The sequence below is a fragment of the Acinonyx jubatus genome, chromosome E1 (assembly GCF_027475565.1).
Source record: "Acinonyx jubatus isolate Ajub_Pintada_27869175 chromosome E1, VMU_Ajub_asm_v1.0, whole genome shotgun sequence".
NCBI classification, from domain to species: Eukaryota; Metazoa; Chordata; class Mammalia; order Carnivora; family Felidae; genus Acinonyx; species Acinonyx jubatus.
In genome coordinates, this window is record NC_069397.1 from 4,578,771 (window position 1) to 4,601,212 (window position 22,442).

General features: G+C 42.9%; 1 protein-coding gene and 1 long non-coding RNA gene across 2 annotated transcripts in view; one reads left to right on the forward strand and one right to left on the reverse strand.

The window, feature by feature from the left end:
• Window positions 1-22,442, forward strand: part of LOC128313511 (uncharacterized) — an 83,174-nt gene that overhangs the window by 53,464 nt on the left and 7,268 nt on the right. The window lies entirely within an intron of this gene.
• On the reverse strand, window positions 302-22,213 carry LOC106989439 (myosin-4). The gene is made up of 38 exons (XM_053212514.1): window positions 21,986-22,213; window positions 21,757-21,900; window positions 21,262-21,418; window positions 20,493-20,520; window positions 20,289-20,403; window positions 19,788-19,880; window positions 19,570-19,633; window positions 19,329-19,427; window positions 19,109-19,212; window positions 17,292-17,430; window positions 16,541-16,659; window positions 16,301-16,450; window positions 16,014-16,184; window positions 14,197-14,506; window positions 13,292-13,362; window positions 12,800-12,887; window positions 12,571-12,688; window positions 11,916-12,039; window positions 11,688-11,824; window positions 11,317-11,572; window positions 10,380-10,622; window positions 9,905-10,081; window positions 9,555-9,700; window positions 9,177-9,267; window positions 8,702-9,091; window positions 8,103-8,229; window positions 7,528-7,646; window positions 7,204-7,400; window positions 5,794-5,977; window positions 5,549-5,714; window positions 5,315-5,439; window positions 4,356-4,664; window positions 3,590-3,793; window positions 2,110-2,235; window positions 1,852-2,022; window positions 1,661-1,765; window positions 1,461-1,556; window positions 302-491 (listed from the first exon to the last, which is right to left on the reverse strand). Exons 1-38 carry the CDS (start codon window positions 22,187-22,189, stop codon window positions 339-341), a joined length of 5,820 nt encoding a protein of 1,939 aa, XP_053068489.1. The 5' UTR covers window positions 22,190-22,213; the 3' UTR covers window positions 302-338.

Here is a 22,442-nt window from a genome sequence, read left to right on the forward strand (position 1 = left end):
CAGACAGATACTTGGTAGTTAGTAAAATTGGGTGAATGGTTTTGAGGGTGCACTGAGCACCTTTGTATCCTTTCGGGGAACTGAATTTCATTTGCCTTCTATTCAAGTTGGTTCACTGACCACATTCATTTTTGTCATCATCTTTGATTGCCCAGTAAGCGCTTAACAAATGTAGAATAAATGAATTAGTTCTGATAGTTCTACAGAACTTGTGATTAACAGAGACATGTATTTTTAGATTGCAAAATTCTCTGCAGATTTTATTGCCTTAATGCTACAGTGACAAAGAACTTCACATTTTGCGCATTTCTTTGGTCACCTTTCAGCATAAGAGTGAATTACTCTTCACTTATGATTTTTGTGTGGACCTCCCGGCTCTTCACCCGCAGCTTGTTGACCTGGGACTCTGCAATGTCAGCGCGTTCCTCGGCCTCCTCCAGCTCGTGCTGGAGCTTGCGGAATTTGGAGAGGTTGACATTGGATTGTTCCTCCTGAGAAAAGAAATGCATTTGAGAGAACAAGAAAATTTGACATTTTCTGATTCTCATTGCCTTCTTTACTTCTAGAAGCAGCTACTGATGGATTTGCTTCATAAGTGAGAAAACAAAAGGTTCTATTGTTTGGTCATGTACTTATCTGGGAGTAGGGCATCCCATATGCTCGCCTCTGTGAATGAGTGGGCTTAACAAACCCCCCGCTTGGGCTTTTTCACTGGAAAGAGTGTCCTGGAAAACTTAAGATGCTATAATGTCAACAAGGAGATCAAAGTAGCGGGAATCTGATCTATGAGACAAACTTGAAAAAGTAGGCACAGTCAGGGCATCTGGGCAGCTCAATCTGTTAAACATCTGACTCTTGATATCGGCTCAGGTCATGATCTCACAGTTGGTGGGATTGAGCCCTGTGTGCTTGGGATTCTCTCTCTCTCTGCCCCCTCTGCTACTTGTGCTCTCTTTCTCGTAATAAATAAATAAATTAAAAAAGTAGACACAGTGGTACTATTGGGTGCAGAGAATCTTAAGGGAAGTTTCTGAATTTAACAGGATGAGAAGGATAACAAGATGAGAAAGCAGCCAAATGAAAAGGAAATGTTCTGATGGATTTATTGTGAAGTTTGTTCAGCAGAGCTTAGATTTCACAGCCCTCATTTGCACAGACCCTGTGAGTGCTGGAGATTTCTGGGAGTGGCAGAGTGTTCTAGATAGGGAAGTAGGTTGTAACCAAGAAGCATTTCTATACTAACATGTCTGGAAAATTGCTTAAAGAGGTCTCAGAAGAAATGAACCTGAATCTAAGGCTCCAGTAATTAGTGGTAAATTTGTTTTCATTCCAAATACTCATTTTCAGACCTGATTTTATATTCTTTGCCTTAAAGAAATACTCTTAAATTCTATAAACTTCAGACTCCCCGAAACCTGGACCTGCTCTGGACTTTTCTGTCTCATTACGCAGATACTCACGGCCTCTTCAGCTTGTCTCTTGTAAGCTTTAACTTTGGTTTGTAATTTGTCCACCAAGTCCTGCAGCCTGAGAACATTCTTGCGGTCCTCCTCCGTCTGAAATGTAAGAGGCAGCAAGTAGTGTTGTTATTTGAGAACAACGCATTATTTTCACTTTCTTGAAAGCAAGTGGGTCTGAGAAATATGGAAAGGCAGGTCACCTGGTAAGTGAGTTCCTTTACTCTTCTCTCATGTTTGCGGAGACCCTTGACAGCCTCCACATTGCGCTTCTGTTCAGTTTCTACCTCATTTTCAAGCTCCCTCACCTGGAAGAGAAAAAAGGTGTTTAGCAATTTGGCTGTAACTGGCTGCACGAACAGGTCAGGAACTGAATGAACTGATAGACACCCACCCTGGCCTCCAGTTTCTGGATCTGCTTCTTCCCGCCCTTCAGGGCCAGCTGCTCAGCCTCGTCCAGACGGTGCTGAAGGTCCTTCACCGTCTGCTCCAGGTTCTTCTTCATCCGCTCCAGGTGGGCGCTGGTGTCCTGCTCCTTCTTCAGCTCCTCGGCCATCATGGCCGCCTGTTAGCAGTGAAACAAAACCGGTTGAGAGCTGGGCTGGCGCATCAGGATTCAAGTTTGAGCACCACCGTGTTGCCCTCTGCTCACATCAGTGATGGCCTTCTTGGCCTTCTCTTCTGCGTTGCGGGCTTCCTGGACAATGTCTTCCATCTCTCCCTGGATCTGGGAGATGTCTGTCTCCAGCTTCTTCTTGGTGTTGATCAGGCTGGTGTTCTGTTTCAAATTAATAAGAAAAAGGAGGGGGGGAAGCACATTTAATTATATTCTGTTTATACTATCATTTTTATTAGTGTATACAGGCAAAAATTAGTGATCCAAGAAAATTTCAGCATAAAAATCAAATGAAAAGTTGACTCTAAGTTATGCCTTCTCTTCTTATTCACCCATACTTCTGTTAATGAATAGTTTCTTAAATTCTAAGGTAAAATTTGATTTTTGATGTCAAAGATGTTCAACAATTAACAGTGGCTGCCTGTAAGCATGAAGCACAACTGCGAGCCAGGAAAAAAAATGTAAAGTGCTGTGGCTCATGGAAAATGGATTACTGATTTTTAGTTGTTTATTCACATGTGGTTGGCTTCATATTTAAAGTACATAAATAGCATCATTATTGGTACAAAAATGAACAAAGGATCTGTTATGTTTTGGAAAACTTGATGGTATTTAAACATATTTAATCAACTCAAGGATACTAAGCATGAGTATGAAAAACACTGCATTTTAATTTGAATTTAAAATTATTTGTCCTACGTGATTTTAACGTTTCCATGATGGCTATTTCCTTATATTGCAGTTTTTAAAAAGTATGTAGTAATATATGTTTATTACAAAAAAGAACATGTAAATTAGCAAAATAAGAGGTAAAGAATAATTGTTGTACTCTCCCTACCCAAAGATAAGCATTGATAATACTTTTGTTTATCCTATATATTTTCTACAAAAATGATCATGCTTTATATATTATGTTTAAGTTGCTGTTTTCACTTAGTATATTGTGAACATCTTTCCATGGCAGTAGATGCATACTGTAATGGCTCCTTATTAGCCATCATGAGGCTCTACCACCATTTATTTAGCATATCCATTGTAAACAACAAATGCTGACTGGCAGTAATGATGGCCTCTGTGAATTTGAACTTAAGAGCTTCTTTTTATATTTCATGTAGTTAGCTTTTATGTGTGTCCGGGACACACAAAATTACTTGGTGGCTTATTCTTTCTCCTCTATTTTATTTGCTTATCTATTTGCAGCTTAGAGTTGCAAAAGACAAGATGGCCACTAATATCATATGTATGGTTATTAGCAGATGGCCTTTTGTGCTTTCCTTACGAAAGTTTCTAGAACCCTAAATTTTTTCTAATCAGCATGATTATGGCAGCCTACAAATACACCTGTGAGCTGGCTAGGCCCGCCCCCCCTTCCCAGTATGTCTTAGTAATGTGCATTCTCCAGAACTTCACGAAGGACCCTGGCCAGGGTTACTCCTTACTTAAAAACAAGCTTATCCCCTCAGATTGTCTTCAACTTCAGGAAGTGCCTTTGCTCAGCCATAGTCCTGAACCTTACCTGGGTGTGCAGGAGTTGCACACGCTCACTGGCATCCAGGAGCTCCTGCTCGGCCACCCTCCTGCTCCTTTCCGTCTGCTCCAGGGATGCCCGCAGCTCCTCGATCTCAGCCTGCAGCAGGTTGGCCCTGCGCTCCACCATGGCCAGCTGCTCCTTCAGGTCCTCCTGGCCTCTGACGGCATCATCCAGATGTAGCTGAGTGTCCTGCACAGAAAGAGGCAAAGACTCTTACCCGCATTCCAATGAAAGTGAATACAAATTTCGGGTCATCAACACACCTTGTTCTTAATAACTTAGAGTATGGTTAGAGAGAAAAAATGAGAAAGTCCCTTTAATGACGTTCTCTGTAGCCTAGGGTAGCAGATCTACTCAAAAGAACACGATGTTATATTAGATTGTGAATCATAAAAAAATACCATGGCCAAAGATACAAAATTTTGGATCAAGAAAGCATCCTCAGAGATGAGCTAGTCTAATGATGTTGTTTTACGTAAATTAAATAAGTGTAGATATATGTATTTTAAAAATATGTGTATATACTTATATACATTATACAAATGAGGTTCCTATAAAGTGATTTGTGCAGCGTCTTCAGCTGACAAAGTGAACTTTTCTTTGACTTTTCCAGAAGCAAGCTATTTTTCAGCTGTGTATGTTTCAGCAGTGTAAATTTTCAACTGATTACCATATTATTTAGGTTTACGGCATATAAATTGCACAGTTACACCTTGACTGCATGACGCCATGTGTGTTTATCCCAGTGTACCTTCAGTATTCCTTGTGTGTTTTTAAGATTCTTTATTGCCTCTGCAGCCTGGCGGTTGGCGTGGTTCAGCTGGATTTCCATTTCATTGAGGTCTCCCTCCATCTTCTTCTTGATCCGCAGGGCATCGTTCCTGCTCCTGATCTCAGCATCCAGGGTGCTCTGCATTGACTCCACCACTCTGAGATGGTTCCTCTTTAGCTGATCGATTTCTTCATCTTTCTCAGCAATTTTCCGATCAATCTCAGATTTCACCTGGTTTAACTCTAGCTGGATGCGAAGGATTTTGCCTTCTTCGTGCTCAAGAGATCCCTTTTTAAAAAGCAACATTTAGGTTACTCTTGGTTCTCAACCCCCTCAGGATCTTCCCAGGTATAATCTGCAACTGGCCCTTGGGAGGGCAGGGAGAGACCAAAGAAAGAGGCGGGCCACTCCAGCTTGGTAGTGGGTATTTAATAATAGCAAAGTGACTTGGGTAAGAGGCTTGTCTTGAACGGCAGGAAGCCGAATGAATCGTGCCTCTGCCCACAAAATTTTAAAAGTTTACAAAGAGGCCATCAGTGGATTTAGTCATGTGTACTGTCTAGGTGTTCTCAACACCACACCACTGTCTCAAGGCTGTTTGTGGAGCAGCCCCTGGGAGCAGGAAAGGCAAGCGGAACCCACATTCCAAGGACAGGGGAGGTCAGTGGGTGTCACGTCTTTTTGACGATGTTTCCCAATTGATACCTGAAGAGCTTGTTGTTGTTTGTTCTGCACATTATGATGATTTCTTGAAAGCGTTAAAAAATGCACAAACTTTCATACATCTTAATTTAGCCTGTTCTGCATTCCCAAGGAAATTCAGTATTTCTCACTGAATTAAGGAGTTATCCCCTGAAGCTTTACCACATGACAGATCTCAGTTGCTGTTAATTTTTCCATTTATTTATAAGGCATAAGTGAGCAAACAAAACATGTACCTCTGCTTCTTCCAGGGCAGCCTGTAGTTCACTCTTCTCTTGATCTATTTGTTTCTTTACTTTCTCCAATTCGTGGATATGCTTTCCCCCCTCCGCAATCTGCTCCGTCAGGTCAGAAATCTCCTCTGTAGGTTCATAGTAAAACACCAAATTCAGTTGAGAAAAATGAAAACTTGAAAAGATGCCTTTTGAAAAGACTGCCATTTTGGAAGGAGAAGGATTACAAAGACTCACGCTGCAAGTTCTTGTTCTCTCGCCTCAGGGTTTCCAGGTGATCCAGGGATTCCTCGTAGGCATTCTTGACCTTGAACAGCTCAGTGCTGAGAGAGCGGGACTCCTTCTGGGAGGCCTCAAGTTCAGCCTGATTCTCCTCATACTTCTGTTTCCACTCTGCCAGGACCTGGAAGTACATCAGAACTAAGCCTCTGTAATCAAGAGTCAGGCCACTTTCCCCCAAGAAGCTGGTCATTGTGGGCCACCTTGTCGAAGTTCCTCTGCTTCTTGTCCAGGGCCACACAGGCCGCATTTGTTCTCTCCACGTCGATCATGAGGTCCTCCACTTCGTTCTGGAGCCGCTGCTTTGTCTTTTCCAGAGAGGCACATTTGGAATTCACGGCCTCCACCTGTTCCTCCGCATCCTGCAGCCGCTGGGCCAGCTTCTTCCTGAAACGTTGGTCAGTGCGGGTGACCAAGAGCAGAGTTGAAGCCACCAGAGTGAACTTAATAAAGCTGCTGGCTAGGAAAGCATGTTTTCCCCAAGAATTTTTTGCTCCTGTGTCCACAAATTGTTAAGGTTTCCTAAAATGTCTTCTCAGTACCCATTTTGTCTCTTTAATTCTCCCTAGTGAAGTCTACTCTTTATCTCTGGGGTTGCCAAACATACTCCTGAGCCAGGCCTTTTTGTGTGCATGGTGATGGTAATGTGTGTGTGCGTGTGGGAGAGAGATGAAGAATGAGTAAGCGCTTCAGCTGAGTGAGCAAGGTGAGGGTGTGAGAGGGTGACGAAGTGACAGCAGTGAACAGGAGACATGTCTTCAGAGATGCTAGTGCTGAATAGCATCGTAAAACATGTGTTAACATGGTCCTCTTTATGAATGAAACTGGGGCCCAAAGTGACATGTCTGAGGGCATATGATTAATGACTAATGTTCTGGGTCTGAAGCCCCAGACAGTAAATATTATTCCATAATCACATTTTCCCCAAATACCTTCCTTCACCAGCCCCCTTAACTCACAACCTCCCCCAGCCCATGCTCTTATCTGGAGTGCTCCCTCTGGAAATGCTTGCCAAACCCCTTCATTCTGCTTAATTCTAACAACTACCAAGCTATATCCAATATAGAGAAGTTTCCTTCACTGGGAACATAATGATTATTGCCTTTCCATGTGTAACTCCCATGAGTTTTATTCCATTAAAACTGTACATAATTAATGAATAAGTTTATTGATACTGGTTGTTAAATAATGACAGAATATGATAGTCTCATTCTGAACTTCTAAATACTCCAGGTAGGGATAAACTGATTATTGGTAATTATAATATTCATAATAATGTATCAGACAGCCTCAGTGCCTCCATTTTTTCTTATATTGAAGGAAGTTCTACTCAATTCGTAAAGGATATGCTGATAATTTTTGGTTCATTTTGTTAGAAAGAAATTTAAGATATTTTTGTAGTAAATGAGATTGTGGGGAAGGCTGTGGTCTTGGCCCTTTCTTTAGTGGACATGTACCAGTTTATAAAGAGAAAATGATGGTTTCCACCACTCTGTAATCAGATAGGCTGGTATTTTTCACCTATCTTCATGTCTGGAATATTGTTTCTTTCATTATTTTATCTTCAGTGTTTTTAAACTTCTCTTTCTGTCCCCATCATTAAGCCTCCGTACTTGGCCTCCTCCAGCTCCTCTGTGCGCTGGATGGCGTCTGTCTCATATTTGGTCCTCCACTGGGCCACCTCGCTGTTGGCCTTGGACATTGACCTCTGCAGTTCAGCCTTGGCTTCCTGCTCCTCCTCATACTGTTCCCGCAGCAGGTCACAGTCATGGCGGGCTGATTGCAGGGCGTGGGCCAGTGCGTTCTTGGCCTGAACCAGCCAGAAAATGTGCATTGTAAGTTTATGTTCTGATCATTGATATTCTCTAAGTGAAGCTCAGTTGTATGTCATGCTGCAAAGTTCGAGGGATTGGAAATCTCAGCTGGAAAATTCTCACCTTAGACTCCTCTTCCAGCTGCCTCTTTAACTCCTCAATCTGTTGTGTAAATGCTTGTTTGCCTCGTGATAGCTGAGACACCAGAGCCTCTTTCTCATCCAGCTGTCGTGAAAATTCACCTGGGAAAGACAAAACATGAGAGCTTTAGTTCTGTTGTCTAGGTGCCGACTAGTTTATAGACTGCTGTAACATCAGAACTCTTATTCCATGATGAAAAGAATAACTCAAGAACTTTGATATGGTTGAGAAGGTGTTATTTCTTTCTTTTTCAAAAAATGTGAGCTTTCTCTGATATTTCAGGATGGAGATATACATATATATATATATGAATAGATTATTATTTTTTTTTAGTAATGCCACGGCAACAAATATCTCAGTCCAGGGCTTAATTTTCTTCCAGTTATAGCTTAGAACCATACTTTTTACCATCTCCCAGTAAAAACGAGAAGGAATGACAAATCAGTGATACTGGACACACGCGGCCTGAGAAGTGATGGGCATCCGGTGGGCGCTCACAAGTGGAGGCCCGCCTTCCATTCTTGGCCTCTGTGCGCACCGGCCGTGCACCTGCTGACCTGACTCTGTGTGTAGGCGCGCCTTCTGGGCCGACAGCTCATTGATGAGGCGCTGTTGCTCCTCTTCCTTCGTTTTCACTTCACTGAGCTGGTCCTCCAGTGTGTGGCACATTTTCTCGAGGTTTCCCTGTGGTGGGAAGTAGGCAACAGGAAGAGCAGACGCTTTTATTTGTGAGTCTGGATTTGGAGAGAACTACTTGTGGAAAGGAGCTGAGTTTTATGTACTTTTCTATCTACTCCAAAGCCCTGCATGGTGCCTTGGATGTAGAGGCACATAATTTGGGCTAAATGAATACACATATGATTATGAAAATTAGGTCATTTCCTTTTGGAAAATATGAACATCACTTAAATTCTGTATCCTGTAGAGTATGGTTTTTAGAGAAAAATTTTTTTCCTGTAATTACATTCTTTGGTGGTCATAGTGACAATATTTAAAGTGGTTTCTACAAATAAGATAGGAACACTGAAGTGATTCATTTCAATAGAGTGATGCCTAACAGGCGTAAAATGAGATAACATTGAAAGTTCATACAGTTAGATTGGATATAGTCATATATAAACTCTATAAAATGAAAAGGAGACAAGTTAATAAAAACCTTGGCCTTGGAGACGGTCTCCATGTTGCTGGCCAGGTCGTCGATCTCCATCTTCAACTCGCTCTTCTCCTTCTCCAGCTTCTGCTTGACCCTCTGTAGGTTGTCTATCTGCTCCCCCAGCTCGGCCACGCTGTCCGCGTGCTTCTTCCTCAGGGTGGCCGCCGTGGCTTCGTGCTGCAGGGTGGCCTCCTCCAGGTCCCTGCGCATCTTCTGGAACTCGGCCTCCCGCTTCTTGTTCATCTCGATCTGGGCGGAAGTGGCCCCGCCGGCTTCTTCCAGCCGCTCGCTGATCTCCTCCAGTTCCCGGGAGAGGTCCGAACGCTGCTTCTCTGCTTTGGCCCGGGAGGCCCGCTCTGCCTCGATTTCCTCCTCCAGCTCCTCGATGCGGGCCTGAGGGTGACACACCAACACTAATGGCAACTCGTGGCAGTTTTGATTCCTGTGATACGCGGACGAGGTGGAGGTTGTGACTCACCTGTAACTCCTTGATCTTCTTCTGCAGCTGCATGGCGAGGGCCTGCTCGTCTTCGATCTTGCTTTGCAGATTGCTCATTTCAAACTCTTTCCTGTCAGAGGAGCAACAAATAAGCTCTGTCAGTTCTCTTACCAGTCCTCTCTGCCACATATGGCGGAATATCTTTATGCTGCTGTGTTGAGGACATGAGTAGTACACGGTTTACAAGTCAATACTGTACCATTTTCATTTAATAAAAAGTCAAAGATGCCATTATTTGTTTTTTTGTGTGTACTCCAAAGTAATATTTTGGAGATCTTTAAAACATATATTTGGCCTGAATTGACAGATGAATTGACAGACAAGAAGCAGATTACAATTTGACTATATCATGCTCACTTTTTAAGTTTTTCATCGAGTTGCTGTTTGTCATTTTCGACGTCCATTGTGGACTCCTGGGCCAGTTTTAGGTCTCCCTCCAGTTTCCTCTTGGCTCTTTCTAGGTCCATGCGGAGTTTCTTTTCTTGTTCCAGAGACCCTTCAAGCTAAATTTATAGTGTATTTTATTTATTTCAGTCCTGAGGCACTGAACCATATGTTACTGGCCACCAAAGATGCACAGGAGAATTTTAAGAGATGCACCAAATAGCATGGGAATTTTAATGATTGTTTTCAAACCCGCAGAGAAAGGCATATGTCACAACTGTTTGTTTTATCTTAAGAGGAAATACTGTGTTTTTCACACTTACATCATCCACTTGCTGCTCGAGCTTGGTTTTAGCTTTGGTCAGCGTGTTGACCTTGTCCTCTTCTGCCTGTAGGTCATCCAGGGTCTGCTGGTGGGCCTCCTGGAGGGCCTTCTTCTCCTTGGTCAGTTTAGCGATGGTTTCGTCCAGGCCTGCCATCTCTTCTGTGAGGTTTTTCACCTTAGATTTGAACAGATTATAGAATGTTAATGACATCCCGTCATCTTGACAAAAAACATGGTAATAGCTTAGGACAGTGTCAGCCTAAGATGGAAAATGGAGACGAGAAGCTAACCCAGGCCTCCATAGCTGAAAAATATGGGAGGTAAGGGTCAAGGTAATTAGTTAGAAATGGTGAAGACGACATATATATGATGGTACTTTTCTTTCATATTAATTGATTTTAAGATTAAACTTTTAAAGTATTTCCGTAACAAGCTAGCACTTTTAAACACTCTAAAATGGATCATGATTGTACCTTGTTCTCTGTGGCATGTTTCTCCTTTTCAACCTTGGCCAGGGTCAGCTCAAGGTCATCGATGTCTTTCTTGAGCTCTGAACACTCGTCCTCCAGTTTCCTCTTTTTGGCCGTCAGCTCGGCATTGATCTCCTCCTCATCCTCAGCTCTCTCAGTCAGCTCTTTGATCTTGGCCTCCAGCTGGATTTTGGTTTTAATCAGCTGGTCGCATCTTTCCTCTGCGTCAGCCAAGCCATCTGCTTCCTAATGGGGGAAATTAAACACTTCCATTTGTATAAGCTATATCTGCAAAGACACAATAATTTATTAAAAGGTGGATACTTTAGTGACTCAACCAGTTTGGTCAATACATATGCCAACTTTTAAAAGTCCAGTAGACAAAATGTTAGTAATTTTAATCCACTGATTAAGTATAGTAACAATTTTCCTCCAGATATCCATGTGTGGAAGACCAAATCGGGAAAACTAGCCCTTTGGCCAAATCTGCACCTGTGCTGCTTTGGAAGGGTCAGTTTTTAATTCTTGGACTCAGTTTTCTCAGGTTTGAGGGGTTCATTAATTTAACCTTTTCCTCACCCTGGTAAGAACGGCATAACTTCTATTTTATGCACAATGTATTCCCTATGGAAACAACAGTCTCATCTAAGAAAAGGTTCTATAAAGGAAGGAAAACATCTTTGGATAGCTTTATGACTTTGCTCTCTGATTTCCATACTACGTATGGATGTACATATGAACATATGCAGCGTAATTTGTGACTTCATGTCTATTGCTTCTTCAGGTCTGAGTCTTCGTATTTTTGAAAGATGAACAATGACAACACATATTTTAGTGGAAACCATTGATTTATAAACCTTAAACTAAAAATGTTTCATATCTACTTATACAGTGTTTGGAGGATAAGAAGTGGCTGAGCTGTGCAGGGACTAATGCTCACAGATTGAACTTGAAGCTGTAAGTCATTTTTCTCTTGCATCAGAGCTACCATCTTCTCCTCAAGTTCTCTCCTTTTTGCCTCTGACTTCGCCAGCTCTTCCTTGGTCTTCTCAAATTCTTCCTTCATGTTGGCCATCTCCTTCTCGGTCTCGGCACTCTTGAGGAGGGGCTTGATCTTGAAATACAGCTTCATCCAGGGCCAGTGCTTGACGTTCATGAAGGCGCGGACGTTGTACTGGATGCAGAAGATGGACTCTCTGTAGGAAGAACAAATATGGAAATGAAGAAGAATGTGGGCAGTGACTGGCACTCAACAGAAGTAATGACTGCATCGGATTCAACTATGAAAATGTGGAGAACGAGGTCCCTCACCTCCTCTCCATCATCTTCTTGAATTCTACTCTCATCAGGTACCCTCTGCACACAGCCTGGGTGCGTGTGATGAGTTGGGCCAGCTTTTCATCTCGCATCTCCTCTAGAGTTCCCAACAGGCCAGCTTTAAAGAAAACCTGGCCAGAGAACAAGTGAGATATGTCATTTCCACTCAAGAGAAAGTCCCAAGGTGATGAAATTATGATAGAGATTTAGGTAGATTGGTACCTTGGTATGACCGAATTTGTACTGGGTGTGGTCGATGTCAATAGACCCCAGAAGTTTCTCAGAAGCCTTCTTACTATCAATGAACTGACCCTCTGGGATAGCACTTGCATTTAGAACCTTGTATCTATCAGAATTTAAAGAATATGAAGGTTTGTTTTTCTTACCAAAACTCATAGTAACTATCATTGAAAAAATGATAGACTGAGTTTTGAGGAAAAAATTCCATTAAAATAATCAAGCAGTGCTTTAGATAAACCTTGGGAAAATATGTTTAAAAACAGTATAATATAAACCAAGGCTTCATTCTTTCTGATAATTGCATTTCAGTTTTCTTTTTAAAAAAATGCTTATTTATTTCTTTTGAGAGAGAAAGAGAGAGAGAGCGAGCATGAGCAGGGGAGGGGCAGAGAGAGATGGGGAGAGAGAATCCCAAGCAGGCTCTGCACTGTCAGCATGGACCCTGACACAGGAGTTGATCCCACAAACTATGAGATCACGACCTGAGCCAAAACCAAGAGTCAGATGCATAACCGACTGAGCCACCCAGGCACCCCAGAATTTCGGTTTTCAGGGAAAATTTAAAAGATGTTTGAATTGCATGGCAATAATGATCTGGACTAGCACATTGAAAGGGAGAAAAAAATGAGACACAAACCTCTGTTTGAAGTCTGCATAAAGGATTCTGCTGGGGAATCCCTTCCTGCAGATGCGGATGCCTTCCAGCACTCCGTTACACCTCAGCTGGTGCAGGACAAGTTCATGCTCCATGGCCCCTTACAAACAAACAAACAAATAAACAAACAAGCAAACAAACGTGTTGTCTGTATGTCTATAGAATAGTGAAGTCACACTGGAGTCTTACTTGGATGTCAGAAGAGTCTTACCGGGAGTTTTGGTTTCATTGGGGATGATGCAGCGTACAAAGTGGGGGTGAGTGCTCCTCAGGTTGGTCATCAGCTTGTTCAAATTCTCCTGAGAACCATAGGGAAAGTTTTAAAATCGTTTTTTGTTGCATTTACGTGAGACTCCCTATCAAGGATCTGTAGTTAATGGGCTCCATTTCATGAATAAAGTCAATGTAACTGACTACAGTAGTTGCTTCCAGAGAGGGTTTGATTTCATGTGAAATTTGTTCAACGCTAGATCTTTTAGATTTGGAGCTTTGAGGGGAGAGGTTTCATATATTGTAAGGTTTGAACTCACACTGCAGGTTTTATTTTTGTTCAATTTTTCCTAACACATTTTTCATTTTCCTGTGTACAACATTACCTTTTTTCTGTTTCACTATAGATTTCTTTTAAAAAAGTTTTTTTAAGTTACGATAATTTAATTGTCACAGAAGTAGGTTTTTTTTGGCATTCAAGAATATACTGTACCCTAAAAAGCGCTGACACTGTCTGGAAAGAAGAACCCTTCTTTTTGCCACCTTTTTTTCCACCGCCACTTTCTGAAAAATAATATAAAAGAATTAAAACTATTTAATTTGTACTATCCATAGGTATAAGGACTCCCAAGATTCACTCTGGAATTTAAATGTGCACTCATTCACTTGTATCATCCCTCATCTTCCCTCTGTATCTTTCCTCCTTCAGCTCTGGATTAGGGAAATAGATGCATTGGCTCACATTATAGGTATTCAGGAAAACAACAACAGCAACAATAAAAGAACTGTGGATGAAAAGGGTAGATGTGGGGAAGAGGTAGGACCCCTCTCCTCCAAATCAGCAGAGGGGGAGTGCCAGAAGACAGAGGAGTAATGCTGCCTTAGTGCACACATCCCCCAGAGAAGAGGCAAAGTTGCATGCATGGTGCCAGGGAGGTGAGCCTCTGCTAACCTGCAGGCAAGTCCTGCTTCCTGTTTGCTTGTGTTTCTCTACCTCTGCTTGCACATCTGGTCTTAGGGGACTTAGGAGAACACAACTTGCATTCTTTAAGCACTAGTGCCTTGACAAAGGATTTCTTCATCTCCAGCTTAGCTGGATCCTTTAAGGAACCGATACTATCAAAATAATTGAAATAAGCTGTATGATCTTGAGCACGTCACTTAACCTTTGAGTCTCTGTTTCCTCATGGGTGAAATGAGGCCATGGACAAAATGATCCATCGTGTCAGTTTTAGCTCTGAAAGCCTATGATCGTAAGACTCACTAAATATACTTCCTATCATTAAGTCCATATTGGCCAGTATTTTCATGATAGGTTTTGAGATAACTATATCAGTCTCTGATAAAAAGTATATTTCTGTTTTGTGACTCTAGGAACATATTAGTGATATTAACAACCTGCTTCAGCACTTTGTCCTCCGGCAAAGAGGAGAGCCAGAGTCTTCATTGCGGACTTCTGGTACAGCCCGACCACAGTCTCGTTCAGTGGGTCCTTGTTCTTGTCCAGCCAGCCGGCAATGTTGTAGTCCACGGTGCCAGCGTAGTGCACCAGCGAGAAGTGGGCCTCGGCCCTGCCTTTGGCAGGCTTGGGCTTCTGGAAGTTGCTGGACTTGCCCAGGTGCTGTTCGTACAGCTTGTTCTTGAAGGAGGTGTCCGTGGCCTTGGGGAACATGCACTCCTCCTCCAGGATGGAGAAGATGCCCATAGGCTGAGAGTAGGAAAAAAGGGATGATAATAGGAGTCCCTCAGAAAAGTGTGCTCTAATAGTTTATGTACTTGGTGGAAACCTGAACATGTTCCAGAATAAGAGTTAGGGTGATAAGAAATTCAATAGGCATGGTTCTACTTTGCTGCCTCTCCTCTGCTACTGAAATGTGAAACAGTCCTGTATCAAGGACATATGGGAAATATATTTGCTAGAAAGACTCAATTAAAAAAAAAAAGCCCATCTGTGCCATTTGGCAAACTTTATGTTCAGAGTATAAAATTAAATTCCAAAACTACCATTTCAAAGCTGAATTCTTTATCCCATATATATATCTATCTAAATACTTTCTTCCCTACTGACAGTGTAATTTCTTTCACCTCAACTCTAGACATGACAAAAGTATGAAGAGAAGAGAAATTACAGCTAATGATTAAAAATGGTCCGTTCCCAGGAGAAAAGTGCATCTCATGTTGTATCATTAGAACTCTCTGTACTCTGTGCTATGTTCCCCACTCTGTGGAGTTGAGTGATGATAATTAGGTTTTGCTTTGTAAGCAGATCGACTCCTTTCAGTGGCAAGTTTGATATGAACGACTGATAGAAAATTCAGTGTTGTTGATGTTCAGTCACAAATTGTCTCCCCAAACCTATTTTGATGTTCCATGAACTGAGTACCACATAGTTGTTGTGAATAGCAGAGATACTGTATCACCAAATTAAAGTTATTTTCCTCCAGTTGGGTAGACCCAGGCTGATATTACCCCCTCCTCTTTCATATTTTGATGAATTTTGACATGAGTGTGTGAAGTTGTCATAGATGGCGGTTGTACTTACTTTTCCCCTTTCGTCTGCTCAGGCTAGTGTTCACATGTAACCATGTACTGTGTGGGCCTCCCTAGGCATGTGGTGAGTGCCCAGTGCACATTCGAAAGTGCTTAATGATTGCTTGTTGGGTTTTAGTATACACACAACCGATAGAATCATTGCCCCAACTCTTTGATAAAGGGGAATTTAGGGCTCCCCTTCCAGGTAAGGCTGTTTATTCAGCAGTCCACATGGTCTTACTGACTGCAACAACTGAAAAGCTGCCCTCCCAGCCTATAAGACACCTTGACATATCCTGCCTTGATACCCGTGAAGGATGATTCATGCATGGCACACCATCATGGGACAGCCAGTATCAATGATCGTACTCACAGGACTAGCTGTGATTTCATTCCTGTCACCCAAGAGATCACATAGGAACAAAAGTGAGGGAGAAGGAAGTGAAAAGAGGGAGAAATGTGAATCCTTGTGTCTGTGGATGTGTATGTATTGCAATCATTTTTCTATGAAAAACTACTCCTTAATATGTTGCTTGTGATGCACCATGCACCTGGTCACTGTGCCCAGGAATGTCATAAAACACCGCTGCTGGTTCTTTGGGAATTGGGATTGCAGTTCATTCAGCATGAGGAGGTGGACAGTTTGTTTTTCACATACCGAAGGCTTGAAAAGTCATACGAACCTTCTCGATGAGCTCGATGCAGGCAGCCAGGTCCATCCCAAAGTCGATGAACGTCCACTCGATGCCCTCCTTCTTGTACTCCTCCTGTTCCAGCACGAACATGTGGTGGTTGAAGAACTGTTGCAGCTTCTCGTTGGTGAAGTTGATGCACAGCTGCTCCAGGCTGTTGAACTAGGGCGTTGCAAACACCAAAGAGCTCAAGTGAGTTTGGGAAACCCAGGGGGAATTCGGCAGAGCAGACACGAAGCGGAGGGGCCTTAACAGGGCCGCTTATTCCAACAACTCACATCAAAGATCTCAAAGCCGGCGATGTCCAGGACCCCGATGAAGTACTGTCTGGGCTGCTTGGTGTCCAGCTGCTGGTTGATGCGGGTGACCATCCACAGGAACATCTTCTCGTAGACGGCCTTGGCCAGGGCGCCCACTGCGTTGTATACCTTCGTGGACAGAGTAATGATTGTTGGCGTTACTAAAGACGTGTTGAGAAGGCTGGGGATGTGTGTGATTCATTGAGGCCGTTCACTTACCTGCTGCACAGTCTGGCCTTTGGTGACGTACTCGTTGCCGACCTTGACCCTGGGGTAGCAGAGGGCTTTGAGCAGGTCAGCAGAGTTCAGACTCTGGAGATAGGCTGCCTTGTCAGCAACTGCATGAACCAGGTGAGGATGGTAAAAACAAAACAAAACAAAACAAAAACCACAGTGTGCACAGCTTAAGGTGTGAAGGACAATGACAAAGAGAAAAAGTTCTGCTCAAAGAGTAATATGTGCAAATGTGGCAAAACCATTTGTTCATATTGCTTCAAAAGCATTGCCAACTTTCACACTAATTTTAGTCATTTTTTTTGAGATGATAATTTGGAACTTGGGGAATTGATGCTCTGTGTGATATTTAAAACATAGCTAAAGTAGACCACAGATAAAAATAATTTGTGAAATTCTAACCTAGAGGAGTAGTGACAGGAAAATTCTGATCAGTTTTTTTTTTTTCCTCCAGTGCATGTGGGCACACAAATTATTGACTGGGACGAAAAATGCTTTAATCAGATCGTAAATACTAGCGTACAGTAAGGCAGTGAAAAATGGAATGGGCAGAAATCACGTCTCCACAAATCTCAGTTGTGTAAAACATGCAGTGTGTGTCATTTCTGTTCCCTTCTAGTTTTCCCCACTGTCGGATAAGTCAAGAAAGTGAACCCAGGGCCCTTGCCCTTGAGGAACTGATGGTGTCAGCTGTAATCTCAATTGAATGACGTGAGCAAGCAGGGAGTGTAGGTACCTTCGGTGCCGTCAGGCTCGGCCTGCTCCTCACGCTGCTTCTGCTTGAACTTCATGTTCCCATAATGCATCACGGCACCCGTGAGCTTGTAGATGGCAGCCTTTTCGTCAGTGCTGAAACCCAGAATGTCCACAGCACTCTGTGGAAAGAGTTGGATTTGACTCGGCTCGCAATGATCACCATGGCAGATGCCCTCAGTACACAGGGGCCTGCCTCCCCACCTTCTCACCCTGTCTTGCCTTTGCATTTGACTAGCACTTTGCTGTCTAAAGGCACTCCTGTTCTTTAGCACTTAGTTCCACAAAGCAGCACCGAGAGGTATGCATCAGTTTCCCATGGAGTCAGGTGAACAGGGAAGATCTTACGCGACTTGTCCACACTCACCTAGCCAAGACTCAGAGCCTTGGCTTTGGATGCCAGGGCCAACGCACTTCCCGTTTCTCCACATGACCCCAGCCTTGCCCCGTATGTTTCTTATCTTATGCGTTCCCTTTGCCTCACAAGTCTGTTTGCTCCTTTTCCTCCTGTGTTGTCCCAGCCAAATATGTAATCCTAGCCTGCCTTCCTGGACAGGGCAGGTGAAGTTGTGAAGAGGGTATGAGGAGGACAGCACGTGCCCTGTGTTTTTCCCCATGTTCTTCTATGATACCAGGTCCCGTGAGATGCCTGGCAGGGAACTTCACCTCGTTGTTCCTCATGCAGGGAAGAGACATTTCTGAACAGAACTGCTTTCATTGAAGTATTGTTGTATCTTTCTTTCTCTATCAGATTTTGATCACCTTCTTAGTTGCCCATGTTAGGCTTTGAGAAAGCAGAGAGAGCTTGGTTATGTAACACTCATGTCTCCTAAGACTCTCCAGATAATTTACTTCCAGCTCACTGACCCGACCTACTCAAAATGCCTCCATGTTAATATTACAGAAGTCTTGGGGCAAGACTACTAAGTTTCTTTTTTTTTTAACCTCTCAACTCCTAACACTTTTGGACATAGGAATAATAATGGGTTAAAGCTTGTGAAAGCTGTTATTTATCAGATAAAGGCACACAAATAGTTCATAGAGTTTTTGAAAGTAATATTTTAAGAGAAAAAGTATTCTTGTAAGCAACTCTCAATCTTGTCTTGGGAATATTGGGGTGTTCCCACTGGTCTTAAAGTTGAGAATAATTGAAGCTTGACTATTCAGAAATTCAAAAGAAAACTTGAAATATCTATAAGTATATGTATAAAGAAAATAAAAGAGCAATGATCCTTAATAAAAGAAGGGAGAGAGAATCTATAGTTCCCAAAACTAAACGTTCATGGAGTCTCAAAACGAATTTTTGAGGTAGAGAATCCATTTCTTCAGATGCTACATGGGGTGGAGTTGGGGGGGAGAAGGGAATACCATTGGCCCACAGAGTTACATTTGAAACAAAGTTCGTATTTACGTCCAGTTACAGAAGAACTGTGGAAATATCATGTTCTGTTAAAAATCTTTTAGCTCCTTTTCCCAGACTCTTGGCTGTAGGGTGTGACATAGGAGAAATGTCACTATTGGAGTACAAAAATGGACCCCAATGACCAATGAGAAAAAAAGGAAAAAGGAGCCAACCAGCTGAGAAATGCCTAACGCTCGATGTTTATTCCAGACTTTTAAAGTTTTCTGATACATGGTAGAGGTCATTGACACATCCTATAACTTTGTTCCAAGGGTAAGGAAGCCTGAAAGGTAATATTGCCCCTAATGTCTTTCTGCTAATGCTGTTCACTCTATAGAGGAGAGTGTCCTATACTGCAAGATGAATTTGCTTTTTCCTGTTTTGTACCTATTACTTACATCTGTAGCCATCAACTCTTCCTGATCATCAATGCTGGGCACTGTGATTTCACCTTGACTGACAAAGGCAAAGTCGTATGGGTTCGTGGTGATCAGGAGCATTTCTGTGCACGTGGAAAAGAACAGAATTACTTTGGTCATGAGAAACTTTTTAGAGGGACTATTAGGAAGAAGGGCTTTTATTCTTCCTCGGTGGAAATAAATCACAGATACTTCTTACCAATAAGTTCTGGTTTCTTGTTGGACATGATTTGATAAAATATGTGGTAGCTTCTTTCAGCCTTTAGCTGGAAAGTAACTCGGGACTTCTCTAGCAGATCTAGAAAGGCAGATCGAGCACGTTTAAAAGAAAAGGCACAATGGAAAATTAAGCCTTTGAAAAGTTCACCTAACACAAATAAGATTTTCAATATATTCCCTGGAAGAAAAAGATTTTTAATCCCTAATATTTATTAACTTACATGTTTCAATATCTGCAGAAGCCAGTTTGCCTGTTGCACCAAAATGGATCCTGATAAATTTTCCCTTAAAAAGGCAAAGGAAGACTTTTTGTACACATTCAAAGGCAGACAAATGTTTTCTTTAGCTACGGACCGAACAGACGGTAAAGATGTCGACACCACACGTGCAGAAGTGTCAGTGCTGACGTTCACGTGAAAAGGAAGAGCAAGAGACTCACAAAGCGAGAGGAGTTGTCGTTCCTCACGGTCTTGGCGTTGCCAAAGGCCTCCAGTAGGGGGTTGGCGCTGATGATTTGATCTTCAAGCGTTCCCTGAAGAGAAATGAGGAAGATGGACAAAAAGACCCCGGACAAGATGAGTTGCAGTCTGCTGAGGTAGCCTCCCATTGACTTCCTCTCCTGTCCCCTTCTCCCTTCGCAGACCTCTGTAACTTTGGGGAGGCTTTCTGCAGCAAGTAGAAGGAAGACAAAGTGGGGGAGGGAGGTACTCCAGTCACATGGCCTTGATTTCTGTATTCCACAATGCCTGGTTTTTCCTCCTCATAAATGGTTGTGAGAACTACTACCTGGCGCACCCAGCAACAATCAATCATCTCATTCTTACAGCCCACCCAAGAGTTATTTTCCGCATTTGAGCGTCACCTACATTGGTGGCCGTGGCTCTAAAGGACTTGGTCAGATTTTTCAGAGCCTCTGATGTCTTGGGGACATCATACCCACCTGCATTTTGCCTGGAGTAGGTTCTTCTTTTTTCTTCTCTCCAGTGATTGCGATGGTTGCAAAGTACTGGATGACACGCTTGGTGTTCACGGTCTTGCCCGCCCCGGATTCGCCGCTGCCAAGTCCACACAGAGGGACAAGTCAGAGTCTAACCACTACCGCGACCAAAATCCAACAGAAAGAAAGGCACTGAAATCTACATACGTAATCAGGATCGACTGGTTCTCACGATCTGTGAAAGAGAAACCGGAGATAATGCTGAAAAATATACTTAGCACATAGATTAACACAGTGCTTGCAAACTCAAAATTGCCTTTTAAAACCCCCCACTCACACACACAAAAATAACTATATGGATTGGTGCTTTGCTTTTTTCACAAGATTCTTTTTAAAATAAGTAGCAAAAAGATGTGTTAATTAGACAGTGTGTTGCACTCCTGTGACCTTTAGTGTGACATGGAACGTGTGATGCACTATTTCAACAAAATGTCTGTGAGAGTCATGTATCAATATCCAATGAGTACTGGCTCCATTATCCATTTAGCCACTTGGTCCATAGTGCAAAATCTCATCATGCTATTAATGTCCCATCCAAAGTTTTGTGTCGTGATTGTGGCGACCTGTCACTATGAGCCTTCAAAGCTCACTCTCTAGGAGAGAGGACACTGTGATTAAAATGCATAGATGGTACCTACATTTGGTTAATTTTGAGCTGAAATTAGCATTAATTAGTATGGATTTTACCATGGAAATATAAGCAAAATTCTCTGTGTTTTTGGAACTGGTCCATTTTATTCTAAGTATATTTCCCAATTTTATTATTATAGTATACTACTTGCCATATTAGCATACTATCATTATTATTATGTTTGTGCTGAACATTTTATTCTCAAAGTACTGCCTCTGTGTCTTTTGTGTTATCAGTATATACTTACTTTATAAATGACTCCGTAAATTGTAATTATGGACTCACCCGTCAGCATGAACTGATAGGCGTTGTCGGAGATGGAGAAGATGTGGGGCGGGGCCTCCTGGCGCTTCTTGCCTCGGTAGGCGGCCACCACCTCGGGGTTGTACACCGGCAGCCACTTGTAGGGGTTGACGGTGACGCAGAAGAGGCCCGAGTAGGTCTGGGAAATGACAAGCTTGCTCAGTCAGCAATCACCTTGGAAATACCGCTCGATGTGCAAAGGGAGAGGGACCAGAGCACCAGGATGGTTCTCCTAAGGCTGCCTCCCACCCACACACACCCTACACAAGATGCTTCAGTTTGCCAATGAATTCAGCATTAAGTAGATGGCTTTTCCCATGCACATTTTCAAATACATTAGAATTCACAACAGTAACCAGATGATTAGTCTTAAGATAATATAATAACCAAATCAAAAAAAAAAGTCTTTAATAGGGTTTAGCTAACATAGTTCATGAAGTTAGTGGAAAGTGAAAAGAAAAAGAAGGGGGTGCTCACGTAGATCATCCAGGCTGCGTAACGCTCTTTGAGGTTGTACAGCACGGCGGGCTCGTGCAGGTGGGTCATCATGGCCATGTCCTCGATCTTGTCGTATTTGGGAGGGTTCATGGAGAAGATTTGATCTTCCTTAACTGTGACAGTCTGTTAAGAGAAGGAGCTAGTGCTTATCAGCTGAGGAACAGAAAAGCATCAGTTATGTTTGCCCACCTCCCTTTGTGTTACTTACAGCCCCAGCATCAGTCTTCACCGTCACCTTCTCCCCTTCTCTGCTCTGGACTGTGCTTTTCACGTAGGATTCCTTAGCATCCACCACAAAGACAGAATTCTTGGCATCGAAGGGCCTATTCTGGGCTTCAATGCGCTCCTTTTCAGACTTTCGGAGGTACGGAGCTGCCTCCCCAAAAACGGCCATCTCAGCGTCGGAACTCATGGCTGGGGGTTATTGGCGGCAACACAGCACAGGTGTACCTAGAGGGCAGAGAGAGCCTGACGGTGAGGCTGGGGGAGCGTGGACGTTGTCCTCTTGGTTTCACGTTCCGGTGCCTCATTGGCCTCGCCCGTTTCCTCACTGCCACCTGTCGGGATCACTCTCGTGTCCTGTACAAAGGTGCTGAGGGATCGGATCACAGGTTGGAAAGCCTTATGTTGGCAGCTTCATGTTTGTGACATTTGAGGCCTCCATT

What these genes read in the sequence shown, in the direction of transcription:
- LOC106989439 (XM_053212514.1), bottom strand. Translation starts at nt 22,189, where the DNA reads ATGAGTTCCGACGCTGAGATGGCCGTTTTTGGGGAGGCAGCTCCGTAC. An exon ending in CAGTGTCAGCGCTTTTTAGG is followed by an intron (nt 12,888 to 13,291) that starts GTACAGTATATT and finishes TATGGTTCTCAG; the next exon opens with GAGAATTTGAACAAGCTGAT. An exon ending in AGAGACAAGCTGAAGAGGCC is followed by an intron (nt 492 to 1,460) that starts GTGAGTATCTGC and finishes TTCTTTTCTCAG; the next exon opens with GAGGAACAATCCAATGTCAA.